Source organism: Rutidosis leptorrhynchoides, chromosome 10, assembly GCF_046630445.1.
Source record: "Rutidosis leptorrhynchoides isolate AG116_Rl617_1_P2 chromosome 10, CSIRO_AGI_Rlap_v1, whole genome shotgun sequence".
NCBI classification, from domain to species: Eukaryota; Viridiplantae; Streptophyta; class Magnoliopsida; order Asterales; family Asteraceae; genus Rutidosis; species Rutidosis leptorrhynchoides.
The window spans coordinates 11,545,149-11,560,582 of record NC_092342.1 but is presented as its reverse complement, the minus strand read 5'-3'; the positions used below and the strand labels follow the sequence as shown (position 1 = coordinate 11,560,582).

The following is a 15,434-nucleotide window of genomic DNA, read 5'->3' as shown; positions in this document are numbered from 1 at the left end:
GACCCATCTTAGTGGAACAAAAGGTCATTGCGACTCGACAGACCTATAGCCTTTGGGAACAAATTGGATGTCAAGCATTCTTAGACATTGGGGATTACTTTTGTCCTGATTTGTTGTGGGAATTTTATGCTAATGTTGCCTTAGAAGATAGCAAGAAGAAATTTGTCCACTCGGCCTTATTTGACCAACAGTATAAGTGGACCATGGAGGAATTCTCAAACATGTTGAATGTTCCTTTCACTGGGGTTAAAATACTATATCCTAGCAAAGATCTACGAAAGATTCCCAACAGATTCAAACTGTCTGACATAATTGAAAGGTTATGCAAGCCAGGGAAAGTAGTTAATACTGGTAGGGTTGAGATTAGTGATGACGAGGTGTTACAACAACATGAGATACACTTGAGAATAATCAAAAGTAATGTGACTTTTAGGAGAGAAGGAGATAATCTGTTGCCTGGTACTGAAGCTCTGCTTTTGTATTGCCTACTAGAGGGTATTCAAGTGAATATGGGCCACTTTCTCATTCATGTGATGAGAGATTTTCTTGAGATGGAAGAACCATTTCTGTATGCAGCCTTATTGCATAATTTGTTTGAGAAACTTGGTGTGGTTTAATATGAGGAAAAGCTAGTGCCAGAGAATCCCATTGTGGGATAAGTGATTCTGAGTTTATGTTTCTGTTTTTGTTTTTGTTATTATGTATTTTCAGCTTGGTATGTAATTTGATGATGCTAGCCTGTTAGCATTGATACACTATTCTATGTCTGTAATAATCTTACTTCGGACATGTAATCGTGATCTTGATCTTATGGACTAAATGATGTAATATATTCTGTGATGATCACACTGTGTTATCTAATAAGTCATGAATATATGATACTGATTTGAAATTGTGTTTGCAGTTATTGTTAATCATGTCAGGTGTACAAATCGATCAAGAGCAGGTAGTACATGGATCTAAAACTGAATCATCAGGTGGACCAGACTCAGCTGATCTTCCAGGATTGAAAGCCTGCAATGGTTCTAATTTGACTGCTTGTTTGAACGAGAAGGGTCCGAATGCTGGAAAATACAAAGGAGTGATAGAGTTTCTGAAGCGTTCTAGAATCTTTGCTGCAGTATCTATGCCGTGTACTGCTTATTATTCGCATCAGAGAGAATTCTGGAAGAAGGCAAAAGTTGAGACTGTAGATGACCGAAAGGTGATTGTGAGTTCTGTGTGTGGTCAAGAGATTAAGATTTCTGGAGATACGATTCGAAACACATTTCTGTTTGAAGATGATGAGGACATGCCCAAGAAGTTGTCCAAGACAAAGATTACTGGGTGTATGTTAAGGTGTAAGTATACTGGTGATATTACTCGAGCTACAATCAAGAGAAGTGGGTTCACTCCACCGTACAGATACTTGTCACTGGTTGTGGTTAAATGTTTAAGTCCGTTACAAGGCGGGTTTGATGAATTGAGCGAGATCTATCAAGGAATGTTTGCTGCGTTGGTTTTGAAAGCTGATTTCAATTTCTCGGGGGTTATCTTTGATCTGATGGTGGAGAATGTGACGAGTCAGTTATATTTGATTTATCCGAGGTTTTTACAGATTATGATCAACCGTCAAACTGTTGATTTGCCAAGATTGAAGAAAGATATCAATGAGTTGAAACATATGACAGATCTTACTTTCAATCGACTGAATCAGAAGAAAAGTGCTAATGATGGCAAGCTTGTGTGTCATCTTGCGAGAGAGAACTATCAGTGTCCTCCAGGGAAGAAGTGGAGAAATGAAAATAGTTTATCGGATCGAGAGCCTAATTTTGAAGTGGAAAATAGTGATGAAGAAGTTGAACAACCAGTGAATACTCAAGCTGCAGGTGGTTCAGGTGCTGGTGGATTAGTTGATAAAATAGGTGATGTTAATCCTAATGTGGGTGTTGAGGAAGCTTCGAGAGGTGAACGAAGAAGAATGGTTGAAGATGAGGGTTCACAGGTGTCAACAAAGCTCAGACCGAAGAAAAGGTTTAGGTTTGTTTATAAAACTCCCGGTGGATCTGCTACTGGTGCTACCCAGGGAACTCAGCCTTCACAAACTCAAGGACAACAACCTCCACTTCAACAAACCCAATCAACTCATTAATCACCGCCCGTGGCAAAACAAGTGTCTCAGGAGACAGTTTATACTCCAACTCCTGATGCTCCTCCACATACTGGGGCAGAAGGAGGTGTTAGTTCCTCGACTCTTCGTACTTTAAATGATTTATATGTTCAAGCTATGGCTGATAGCTTGAGAATGAGAAAGGAAATGGATGAAAAGGTTGAGCAGCTGAAGGAGGAGAATCATTTTAAGTCTGAGGATGTTGCACGGTTAACGTTGCAAGTTAACCTGTTGCAAAGGAAAGTTGGTGATCAGTCGTTGTTATTGACTGATGCGAAAAGAGAAGCTTCTCAAGCTAAGGAGTTGGCTGCATCAGCTCTTACTAAGGTGACTGCGTGGGAAGAAAAGTTTGATTTGGTAGAGATGCATGAGGATGAGCCTGAAAACAGATTGGTGGAGGCTCCTGGTTCCTCCAAAGCTACAACACTGTCAGTAATTCCTCTTAAAATTGATTATAGTTTTAGTGATTTCTTTTCTAAACAGGATGAGCTCAAGCATTCTATTGTTTATGATGAACTAGAAGAGGGAGAGATCCCTCACAACCTCTCTAGAAAAGAGCTGGACGAACTGGTACGTCTAGAGCAAGAGGAAGCTAAAGCTGCTGACGCACAGTCCGACGATTCTCCATCTGAGGATGAATCTTTTGTTCCAGAGATTACTGAGGATCTAAGTGATAGAGATGTTGATGGTCTGGTTGAAGATGTTACTCATGAAGATTTTCCTACATATCGAAATGATAAGAATGAAGATCTTCCTGGTTTTGATGAATTGTTTAAGACTAATGATGAGATTTTGAATAGAAGGTGTAAAGAGAAGGAGAGAACTGAAGTTTTGCCTGAAGGTTTCTTGCCTGTTAAATATAATGATAAATCAGTTGAGAAGTTGGAAGCTGATTGGAGAGATATCTTGAGGATTAGAAAGTATTGTGAGAAACCGAAGCTTGAGCCGAAGTATTTGAAGATGATTAATCTGAGAAAGAGTGCGAAAGGGAGAATTCTACCCTGGGCTTATATTGAAGAATTCAACATGTTTGCAATTAAACGAGAATTTGGTGTTGATTATTTTAAACATGGACACGAATTCAAGTCACTACCGTATTTTGAGCTAATGCAGATTGCCAGGTTAAGGATGTTGTATTGTGGAATGAACGATCGATCTTCGTTACTGGTGAAGAAGATTCGAATTGCATTTAATTCAAAGAACTGGGAAGGTTTTAGGCCACAGTTTCCTAGGATTAGTTACAAAGTTAATCCTAGAACTGGTGAATCTCGAAGAATTGTAAAGTACAAACGGGCAAAGACTATGAAGAAGGTACCGTTGAGGAGGTTACCGCAAAATTGGAGTCAGAGATCAGATGGTGGTTTTATGATGATCGTTCAGAAGAAGCTGTGATTGTGCTTGATAAGGTGAATGAGAATGATATTGAATGCATTCGTGTGTTGGATCCGATTTGGTTGAGAAACTGTACCGAGGCTGACATTTTTACGTTGTACTATAATCGTATGCTCTATCGACGCGAGAACAAGGTGCAGGCTGAACAGTATGTGAAAGTAGCAAAGCTGTGCTACTTGAATAACATGGTGATTGATCCATACGAATGAACTGTATGATGACTGAAGATTTTTGATATAGAACTAGGTCTTAGGGGGAGTTTGTTGGTGCATAATCCCGAGTTCTATATTGTAATAAGTTCTATTTGTATTGTCGTTTACATTTTAGTCGTGTATAAACATTGTCATTGATACTTTGTGTTTGAATTGATTAAGCAATGACGTGAAATGGTTTAGAGCTGATTGGTTGGCAGCTCAGACCATCGGTCGAGGGACTTACACCGTCGGACGTAGGTCAGATACCACCGGCCGATGGTCGCTGTAACTATATATAAATACGGGTGTTGGGTTATATTGTGAGGTTACATACTCTACACCCTCTAGCCGTCGTATTTCGTTGTTACCATTGTCCCAGACCATACCCCAACCGAATACAATCATCTAGGCGTCGATTCTATCAATATTTCATTGGTTAGATTGATCCCAAAGTGAACAACGTATTCGATTCATCCTAGTTTAGTGTTTTCCGCCTCTATTCTAGGTATAACGTTTAATCTAAGGTCCTAGATCGTCTACACAATTCAATTCAAGTCGTCATCCTCTTCCTCTAAACAAAAATAAATTTTTTTTTTAATTATTTAATTTCATTTCCAGTAAGAAAACGTATACCAGTACTTACATACTGATTAAAAAAAAAAAAAAAAAAACTGTTTAATGGGAGTGAATGTTTTTTTTTTTTTTTTACACTTTTTTCCATTCTTTGACCACCATTTTCTTCCACATCCTACTTTACATTTAGATACCTGTTTATTTATTTATTTTTTTAATAAATAATTGTTTCAACCTTCATACGTTTACCACTTTCTTCCGCCTTTATAAATCACACCTTCCGTCTTCTTATTTCTCAACACATGGTGCAACTCAGATTTGCATTTTTTTTTCTTCTCAAATGTCAAAGTAATTTTTATTTTATCTACTTTTTGATAAAATCAAAAATGAGTATTCCGTAAATCTAGAAAGCTCCATTCTCTAACAAACTCTTAATCTGCCGGAATTAATAAGTTTCCGGTAGTCAGTTCAACTGCGAAAAAAATGGAAGAGACATTTGTGCCATTTCAAGGAATCAAAAATGACGTCATCGGACGGTTGAAGTGTTACAAACAAGATTGGACCGGTGGATTTCGTGCAGGCCTCCGGTATACATTTTTCTAGTTTACGTTTATTTTACATTTTTTATACTCCGTATTGTAATTGTAATTTGTAATATTGTATTGTACTACATATTATATTATTATTATTATTATTTGTATTATTTTAATTTAAGAAACACTCTTTAGCTGCTTCCTCAAGAACTTGCTTTTGCTTAGGATTAGGATCTGGTATAAATTAAATATTATTAACAGAAATAAAAGTGATATTATTCACAAATTTTGTAAAGCTCATTTGCAGCTTTTGGTGAGCTTTTATGAATATGCAAAATCAGTTTAACTAAAGTTGTGAATCCTGTCACGTTTCTCTTGAATATTTAGTTTTTTTTTTTTAATTGTAAATAAATAAATAAATATAGTACCAGTTTTTTATATTGCATCCTCATTTGATTTTAATTTGACAGAATTTTGGCTCCAACTACATATATATTCTTCGCATCAGCCATTCCAGTTATATCATTCGGTGAACAACTTGAACGAAATACTGGTACGAAATATCAATTAAACATAATGTTATTATTGATTAATGATTAATGAATTTATAATTTCTAGGTTATTATTATTACTACTTGGTATTGGTATTGTTATGCCTAATTGTGTGATTAATAATCTGGTATCTGCAGAAGGAGCATTGACAGCTGTGCAAACATTAGCATCTACTGCAATATGTGGAATCATACATTCTATTATTGGAGGTCAACCTTTGTTGATTTTAGGTGTTGCTGAGCCTACTGTATTAATGTACACCTTTATGTACAACTTTGCTAAACAAAGGCCAAAATTAGGTCACAATCTGTTTCTTGCATGGACTGGATGGTTAGTTTTCTTTTTATTTCTTTTTTGTTATATGTCATTTTAGTTAACTATTATTGAATGTATCTAAGTTTACTATATCTATTTGTTTAATTGTATGATTTGTTGTTACTTATATATACAGGGTATGTGTGTGGACTGCTGCTTTGCTGTTCATGCTGGCTATACTCGGAGCATGTTCTATTATTAACCGGTTTACACGTGTGGCTGGTGAACTTTTTGGTCTACTAATTGCCATGCTCTTTATGCAACAAGCAATCAGAGTAAGCATATTTGATTCTCATCTTATGAATGTTGATACCATATATTTTGTACTGGATTAGTTTTGAATTAAATATGTATTCAGGGACTAGTAGACGAGTTTCGCATACCTGAACGAGCGAATTTGAAATCAATCGAGTTTATAGCTTCATGGAGATTTGCTAATGGAATGTTTGCACTTGTTTTATCCTTTGGCCTTTTACTAACTGGATTGAAAAGCCGTAAAGCTAGATCATGGAGATATGGTTCAGGTATGCATACTAAATTACTAACATTATGTCTTTAACATCTGATAAAGCGAAATTGATGTTAATAATACAGTCTTTTAATTTTTTTATTTATTTTTTAAATTTTTAAATTTTTTTAGGCTGGATTAGAAGCCTTATTGCAGATTACGGTGTACCCCTTATGGTCCTTGTATGGACAGCCGTGTCTTATGCACCATCCCGAAGTGTCCCACAAGGTATCCCAAGGCGCCTTTTTAGCCCAGATCCTTGGTCTCCTGGTGCATACGAGAATTGGACCGTCATTAAGGTAATATTTTCTTTAATATTATTCCTCTTTTTGTTATCGGCTTACATTTAAATTCATTTTCGTGCAGGATATGCTTGATGTACCTATTCTCTTCATATTTGGAGCTTTTGTTCCTGCAACCATGATTGCTGTATTGTACTACTTTGATCATAGTGTTGCATCTCAACTTGCTCAACAAAAAGAGTTCAATTTGAGAAAGCCTCCTTCTTTCCATTACGACTTGCTCCTTTTAGGATTTTTAGTATGTGTTTAACTTGCCTAGTTTTTCAGTTACTTTTATGTTTATATATGCATTATTATAACAAGATTCTTATCGATTATGCTTTCGTGGCAGACGTTACTATGTGGTCTTCTTGGTATCCCTCCGTCTAACGGTGTCATCCCACAATCTCCTATGCATACCAAGAGTCTCGCTACTCTGAAACACCAGGTAACGAGACATCATCTTTTCTAATAACTAACAAGGAACCATTTGAATTTCAAACATTTATTTAGTTTTTAGAGCTTTAGGCATATTATAATGTAGAAATAGTACTCCATCCGTTCCAATTTTATTTTCTCCAGACCAAAAACATCATTATTACACTGTACTTTTTGTCAGCTTTACAATTTTACTCCTTATCTTTTTGTGTTATACGCATACAATAAAGGCATAAAAGAACTCTACCCGATTATTTCTATCTGATTATGGAAGTGTACAATTAATCTGAGATATCATAAAAAGGAATAGTGGACAATAAATTTGGGACGGAAGGAGCATATGTTATATTGGTAATACACACATATTAAACTAGTATCATACAAATATGCAGTTGCTTCGAAATCGACTAGTGGAGTCTGCACGAGAAAGTATGAGGATGAACTCAAGCTTAGGACAATTATACGGAAACATGCAAGACGTGTATCAACAAATGCAAACACCCTTAAACCACCAACCACCCTCGGATCGTAAATTAAAGGAACTAAAAGAATCAACGCTTCAATTAGCCCAAAGCATGGGGAATATTGATGCACCGGTGGACGAGAGTGTATTCGATGTGGAAAAAGAGATAGACGATTTGTTACCAGTTGAAGTTAAAGAACAACGCGTGAGTAACTTACTTCAATCGTGTATGGTTGGAGGATGTGTTGCAGCTATGCCGTTTTTAAAACTTATTCCGACTTCAGTCCTTTGGGGTTACTTTGCTTTCATGGCGATCGAAAGTTTACCTGGAAACCAGTTTTGGGAACGAATATTACTTCTCTTCACTGCACCTAGCCGAAGATTCAAGTAACTTAACTTTAATAGTTATAGTTATACTTATTTAATTCTAGTAACACTTGTATTTTAAACAGACTTAACTAATTTTTTTATATGTGTTATTTGCAGAGTTCTAGAGGACTACCATGCGACATTTGTGGAAACGGTGCCTTTTAAAACGATTGCAACATTTACGTTATTCCAAACATCGTATCTTTTGGTCTGTTTTGGGCTTACGTGGGTTCCAATAGCTGGACTTTTGTTCCCGTTGATGATCATGTTGTTAGTTCCTGTTCGACAATACATTTTGCCTAAATTTTTCAAAGGCGTACATCTTCAGGATTTAGATGCAGCCGAGTACGAGGAAGCTCCCGCTATACCTTTTAATTATCCTCCGGTAAGCCTTACCTTTTCTTAAGCTTTGTTTGGTATACAAAATCATAGAAGCTTAGTTATTACAGTAGAGCTTATATAAAACATAAGCTCTACAAATATAAGCTAATTGAAAAATTGAAATAGCATATGAAAAAGTTTAGAGTTTTTAAAAACATAAAATTACTATAAAGCCCTTTAATATATTTCCCATTACAAGTTTCCACTTACTATTTTCACATAGTTCTAGGAAATCCCACTAACTTCATTCTTCACCAATAAAAAATTTTCTCTCAAGAATAACCTCTTCTGATTGGTTAGAATACAAAGTGGATACTTGAAATGAAATGAGACATCCCAAAACACCAAAATAGTAATGTGGACACTTGAGGTGGGACGGAGAGAGTATTTTACAATTTTATAGTTTTATCATTATAAGCCATTTCACAATAATAAGCTTCCAGCCTCTAGCTATTTTACCAAACACTTAAAAAAAGCTCGAGTTTCCAACTACCAGCTAACTCATCCAAACACGTCCTTAAAGACAAATATTCACACACAATCACGACAAATATATACATCTGTACTACTTTTGTTTCTGTTTTTGTTTTGTTTGTAATTAGTTGTTTAATTGTTTGTAAAATTAGGATGGAGAATTTGGGGCAAGGCCTGCAATACAAGATGTTGGAGAAATACTAGATGAGGTGGTTACAAGAAGCAGGGGTGAGATTAGGCGAACGTGTAGTTCGAGAATAACGAGCACCACTGCAACTCCAATAAGAGACGGAAAGAATATTCAAAGTCCAAGACTATCGATGTACAGTCCTAAAGTTAACGAACTAAGAGCAATGCACAGTCCTCGGTCTGCTACAAGAGAACCTTTTAGTCCAACTGTACCATCTTCTTTGGGAAAAAGTCCCCGGAATTGAAGAATTTGTATTCCTTAACTTGCGTATTTGTATGGCTAGGTGTGCCGTCCCTTATTTGAATTTTAACTAGCCTGTTATTGTTGTAACAGGATCACCTGTGCTGGTTTCTTGTAATTATTATCATTATGTTAGTAATTAGAATGTATATTAACTTGTTTGCACTTTGCAGACAGTTTAAAATAAGTATCTACCTAGTTTCAATTAAACGAAACTAGATTGTCATTATGCCTGATATGTAAAACGTTGCCCGCCTGATATACTAGGCTATAAATGAGATAAGTTTAAGCTACAATTGTGATGAGTTTAGCTTGAGCTTGACATTCTTTGACTAAGTTCAAAGAAATGAAAATAGGTATGGAGAAGGATATGAGTAAGTTTGGTGTATCTATCAAAATTGATGAATCAAATGTCACTATCAATTTCAAGAGACTAAGATGCCGAAAGTTCTTATCAGTGCGTGTTAGACATATCACCTGAGGGATATATCAAGGTCACATAGTACAACACCAACATCAACAAAACCCAATACCATATAAGTGGTGTATGGGGAGGTGAGATGTAGACAATCCTTCCCCTATCCGAGAATAAAGACAAGTCATTTCTCCACTCAGAGTGAAAACGCTCTCCAAGGTAGAGAAAGTCATCCCTCTCTCTATTCGACGGATAGAGAGATTGCTTTCGAGTGGACCTCCGGCCAATAAGTAGGATAAAAAAAATTTTGAAAAATAAAATAAAATTGAGACACCATGAAAGTGGTAAAATCAAATTTCCATGAATTTTAAATCATGTCTGAAATTTACTTTAGGCTCTAAGAGTCAGTCAAGTCGCCAACAAATCGACACTCTAAGAGTCACACAAGGTCACATAGTGTATCACTGTATCGCTTATGCGGTAGTATAACCACTAATCCATGTCCGGATATAAGTTTGACCCAAAAGTATATAAGGGAAGAATATAGGTGGGAACACATATTATTAAGAGAACTCGTAAAAGTTAAGTTGAAGTCTCATAGACTTAAACTCAAATGGTATAGGGAAATTAGCTCAAATACGTTTTTTTTTTTTATTCATAATTTTATTACACTTCACACTTTTTTTGCGCACACACAATGTCCATACGAACGCCATTCCATTCGAACACATTATATCGTGTTCGAACTCAGAAGCTGATGACGTGTCACATAAAAATACACTATACTCGAACAAAGTATAATGTATTCGAACAAATAATTGTTCGAATAGCGTGTTCGAACAGAATACATTGTACTCGAACCTTTATTTGTTCGAACACTTCTAATTTTCAAATCATTGAAGCTAAAATCACACACATAACAATTACATAACATAAACTAAATTACAAGTGTTCGAACAAATAAAGGTTCGAGTACAATCTACTCAGTTTGAACACGCTATTCGAACAATTATTTGTTCGAATACAGTGTACTATGTTCGAGCACAATGTAGTTTTTTGGGATACAACATCAGTTTCTAAGTTCGAACACGATATGTTGTGTTAGTACGGAATGTCATTTGAATGGACAGTGTATGTGCGCAAACAATGAAAAAAGTGTAATAAAATTATGAAAAAAGTGTATCTAAGCTAATTTCCCAATGGTATATGTTGGAAGCTCCATCAATCATTGGGCTCACAAGCATGAGTATGTGAAAGTGTTGATGATATGTACTACATATTTTATTAGAAATCAAGAAACAGTGGTTGTAAAACCGACCACTGACTGGTCTCAAACGCTAAGCTACAATTGCGGGGAAAAAACATGGAATATAATACACGTAAAAGCACCTTATGAATAGATAGAATATAGTATATGCCACTAAAGTATGATGCAGTCATATGTAAAGGGATGTGATAGATAAAGTAAAAGGTACGTTTGATTTGAAATTGAAAGTGAGGGGTGCAAAATGGATGCAAGTCGAGATGATTACAAAACAAAGCAGAGGCCATGAATTGAATTTGTGAAAACAAAAGAGTGATTGTGAATTGCTTCGATGTTAAGAAATGAATTTGCAACCATTGACTTTATAGTCATAAGTGGCAAACATATCCATTCATGTTTATGTTTTTGTAAGAATGTGACAATACAAACAAAATATTGATATATTATTCAAGATTTGACATAACAGTTGACCACCAAAGGTACTCTTTAGCATCATGTTTTACTGTTTTTCATATTAAGTGTAGAACTGTATATGGCTTAGCCTGCCACGTGCCACAAAATCATGGTTGCAATAATACTTAAAATTATGGGTAAACATGTCAAATTTTAGCTTGAGCTCGACTCGTGTAATTTCAACAAGTTCGAGATCAGCTCGTTTCGAGCTCAGTATCTTAAGTTCGTGCTCCCTACTCCCTAGTTTGTTCTGGTTTCCAGGGTAAGGCCTTTATCTGTTTGATAGTAGTATTTAATTTATGTGTGTGTGTTTACAACTTGATCATTAACCATTCTAAACAAGATTATTACTAATCAAGATAAAACGATATCTTAAGTGTTAAAAGAGATCTTTATTTATTGTTAAAATTTAGATTTAGGAATCACTGCAATATCATGGGATCTTATGCACAAAGAAAGAGCATTGTTGCACTTGTTTGTAGTTTTTGAAGCTGCTTCTAGTTTGTTATGAAAATTTTGTAACAAGTGTTTTATATTAGATCAATGATCATTATACAATAGTTACTATCTTCTTGTGCACCATTCATTATTTGTCTCAGGCATGTTATTGAATGTATACAAATAGTCATGCTACATCTGACTTTGGACCATTCAATTAAACGTCGTTACAATGTTAATTAAGAACCTTTCAAAAAGCCACTTCGGTCATTTGTATGGCAACATGATCAACAAACGTGACTGCCAAGTCATTAACTGCTTTAGGCTTAAAGACATGAGGCTAAATGGTATTTTAATAACAAACTCTTTTGTCAAGTAGAACAATGCAACCAACTCGTTTTTCTCTGTTCTGTACAAAAAAATAAAAAATAGCAAAATGGTTCTGTTACTATATAACAGCGTTGAATAGCAACTTTGATTAGCCTGTTTGCAACGAGTATGCAACTCTGATTAGCCTGTGCAAGTGGATAACTAACGTTAATCAGTGCAAGTTAAGGATGGTGCTTGGCTTGTTATAGTGTGTTGATTGTTGAGTATATATGTGCTTTCTTCGCGTGTATGTGTGTAGTGCAACAGTGGATCAAGTATGTGTAATGAGGATCATTATCATTTGCAAAAATGTTATCTTGTGCAAATCATAAATCAGATAGTTAAGCCATTCCACTAAACAAAAAAACAGAAAAGACTAGGAAGTTATAGCTTCAATTTTTCTATATCATACATGCTAGCCACATAATAAAATGGTTGAACAAATAAAATCAACACACTTGCATGATGAGCATATGAGATGGGCTACATATGAGATTAAATAAAATTGGGAAAAAATGAAAACTTTAGCTATCCTGACATGAAAATAAATTTGTACAACGATGCCATGTACTAATAATAGAATTACTCATCTTTCTTATGTGCCGATGAAGTTTGTTGTGTTTCGTTTGGTACCAAATGTTCGACACTAGCCTCGGCTTCTGACACAAACTTGGGATCTGGTTCGTGTTTCTCTGAAGGCTCTCTCATCGCAAGATATATGTAGAATGCAATTACAATGTTGACAGATACTACAGCAACACCCCCGCTTATGAGTGTCACTGAATGCGGAGACAAGTCAGCAGAACCTGTTAAAGAATCACAACACATGATTACACAGTCAATAATATTATTGACAAATCATTAAAATGAGCGAAATCTTATAACTGATAAATATAAATTGGTCATGCACCATTTCTTTATTAGTTTATTTGATATGTTCCCCGTATAAGGAGTCTACAATTGATTTTCCCAAAGAAGCTTACCAGGAAATAAATTGTTGTTGAAGGCATACAATATTGCAATAGGTACCATCCACATCAACATGGATGTTATAAAGAACTTCTCTATTACTTTTGCCATTGTTGGCTCTAAACTGCAACAACCCCAAAAATCATAAGGTCAAATTATTTGAACGGAACCTAAAACACACACACCTATAACTTGTGTTCATTGATTAGTTTCTCAAACTAGATGTAACTAACCTTTTTCGTAATAACATAAAGTACAGAAGCCATGAGATGCAATGTACTAGTAATTATTAAATCCATGATAATCCCACTTTCAGTACAAAATTAACATGAAATACGCGGCGAAATAAAGTACACTCTCATGTCCATGTAGCAAGATATAACATTTTTTTTTATTATGTGTTCATCCAAACTTTTTTTTTTCTAGAACGCCAACTCACACACCCTATATAATTTACACCAATAATGTCCTAAGCAGGAATCGAACCCATGACCTAAAGGTCAGAGGGGCTCTCCGATACCGCTAGGCCAAAAGCCCTTTGGTATGTGTTCATCCAAACTAGCTACATCTTCTATTCATTATTCCCCTAACGCATAACATATAACATATTCTATCCTGAATTAAAAGCAGCCATACACATAGCATAAGATAGACACTATTGCGTTAACAAAACTCACTCGCACCTACATAGCTACGCTCAGAAATCGATACAATCACTGCTATGGACTGAACACTCATGCCTCCAGGATAAGTACCTCATTTTCGGGCAGGAACAGAAATTGCATACTCATTATCAAACATCTAATAGTAATGGGATCCATTGTAGCTTCACATTACTGTAATGTTGGATCAATCGTTATGATGATTATCTTAAACTTAAGGGACTAATACATGGAAATTTGCTCATTCATACTCATTCCATTATCCAGAATTACATAATCATTTGTAGGATAATATTGATAATAATTAACCATACATGATAATATTCGGTGCCCTAAAAATACATATATATATTTCAAATTCTATTTTATGCAACGTGAGTCGAATTAAGTTGTGTGATGCACATGAATTATAAATATAATTACGAAATAAAATAAAAAAATATAAATCTCATAATGCGGTACCTTAAAAAAATTCTAATTCGATGATGAAAATGAAACGTGCTTAGAGTTGTAATAAGTTGAAATTGAAATTATGAGGATGATGAAACGGAGTGAAATATTTAGGTATAAATTCGTCTGAAATCCGATTGAAAATATCTGCGCTGTGTATAATCAGTTTTTGTTAAACTCGTTGAGATTGAAGAAGAAGGAGGGTGAAGGCAGTGACCGAAAAATTGCTCATTTAGTACATTTAGTACAGTTTTTCACTTTTAGTCTGTTTCATGTGTGCGTTTTATTTTCTGCATTTTTCATCCTTAAAAGCATTTTAAAGTTCCAAATTCATTTTTCACTTTAACGAAGGTTAACTGAGTCCGTTAAAAGTATTCACATGAACTATCCACGTAATCTTTAACTAATTAAACTACAAAAATCAATTCATTTTCTAATTTAAATAATTGGAAAATTTTAGATTCAACATACCGGCAAATTTTAACCCGGGTCAACTTTTGAGCCTCGATCAAGGCTGTAGTGAATACGGTTGACCATTTGAGAGCTGTATCTTATGAAGTTAACAATCTAATCAATGAAAATGTTGAAAATGCATATGGAATTGAGATTCGGGTATCTTGCATCGAACAAGTAGTCTTTGATTTATTCATTTTTTTATGATCAATATAACATCATTTGGTCTTTGTTACAGACTCACACGTACAATCGATTTATCTATGAAAGCTTGAGAGTTAATAATAATAATAATAATAATAATAATAATAATAATAATAATAATAATAATAATAATCTATCTATACTATATATAATAACAAACACAAAAATACATCATCTAAATTTCTATCTAATAATCCTAGCCTTCCATTGTTAAATATTCCCTTAATCTATACCCTTAAAATCTCCACATCATGATTATGACCTCATAATCATGATGTTTAACACTGATTAGACTAAATTAGCCTTCATATTAGAAAAAAGGACGGTAGCAATTGGAAAAAGTAGGGTTTCGTAATTTTCATACCATTTTTCATCCTTAGAAAGAAGAAATTTGTCCACTCGGCCTTATTTGACCAACAGTATAAGTGGACCATGGAGGAATTCTCAAACATGTTGAATGTTCCTTTCACTGGGGTTAAAATACTATATCCTAGCAAAGATCTACGAAAGATTCCCAACAGATTCAAACTGTCTGACATAATTGAAAGGTTATGCAAGCCAGGGAAAGTAGTTAATACTGGTAGGGTTGAGATTAGTGATGACGAGGTGTTACAACAACATGAGATACACTTGAGAATAATCAAAAGTAATGTGACTTTTAGGAGAGAAGGAGATAATCTGTTGCCTGGTACTGAAGCTCTGCTT

The 15,434-nt window shown here is 35.0% G+C and overlaps 2 protein-coding genes across 2 annotated transcripts; one reads left to right on the top strand and one right to left on the bottom strand.

Annotated features, from left to right (window-relative positions):
* The first annotated feature begins 4,625 nt into the window (after window positions 1-4,625).
* On the top strand, window positions 4,626-9,341 carry LOC139871993 (boron transporter 1-like). The gene is made up of 11 exons (XM_071859762.1): window positions 4,626-4,895; window positions 5,312-5,394; window positions 5,531-5,723; window positions 5,845-5,983; window positions 6,067-6,232; window positions 6,349-6,515; window positions 6,583-6,756; window positions 6,850-6,945; window positions 7,328-7,785; window positions 7,885-8,152; window positions 8,775-9,341. Exons 1-11 carry the CDS (start codon window positions 4,792-4,794, stop codon window positions 9,054-9,056), a joined length of 2,130 nt encoding a protein of 709 aa, XP_071715863.1. The 5' UTR covers window positions 4,626-4,791; the 3' UTR covers window positions 9,057-9,341.
* Window positions 9,342-12,466: 3,125 nt separating this feature from the next.
* LOC139871994 (uncharacterized) lies at window positions 12,467-14,201 on the bottom strand. Its single transcript, XM_071859763.1, has 3 exons — window positions 14,085-14,201; window positions 12,975-13,084; window positions 12,467-12,797 (listed from the first exon to the last, which is right to left on the bottom strand). Exons 2-3 carry the CDS (start codon window positions 13,069-13,071, stop codon window positions 12,574-12,576), a joined length of 321 nt encoding a protein of 106 aa, XP_071715864.1. The 5' UTR covers window positions 13,072-13,084; window positions 14,085-14,201; the 3' UTR covers window positions 12,467-12,573.
* Window positions 14,202-15,434: the final 1,233 nt, after the last annotated feature.

Coding starts and splice junctions, on each gene's coding strand:
- LOC139871994 (XM_071859763.1), bottom strand. CDS start 13,071: ATGGCAAAAGTAATAGAGAAGTTCTTTATAACATCCATGTTGATGTGG. Junction 12,798..12,974: donor CAACAACAATTTATTTCCTG/GTAAGCTTCTTT, acceptor ATTCTTTAACAG/GTTCTGCTGACTTGTCTCCG.
- LOC139871993 (XM_071859762.1), top strand. CDS start 4,792: ATGGAAGAGACATTTGTGCCATTTCAAGGAATCAAAAATGACGTCATC. Junction 5,984..6,066: donor TTATGCAACAAGCAATCAGA/GTAAGCATATTT, acceptor ATATGTATTCAG/GGACTAGTAGACGAGTTTCG. Junction 6,946..7,327: donor TCGCTACTCTGAAACACCAG/GTAACGAGACAT, acceptor ACAAATATGCAG/TTGCTTCGAAATCGACTAGT.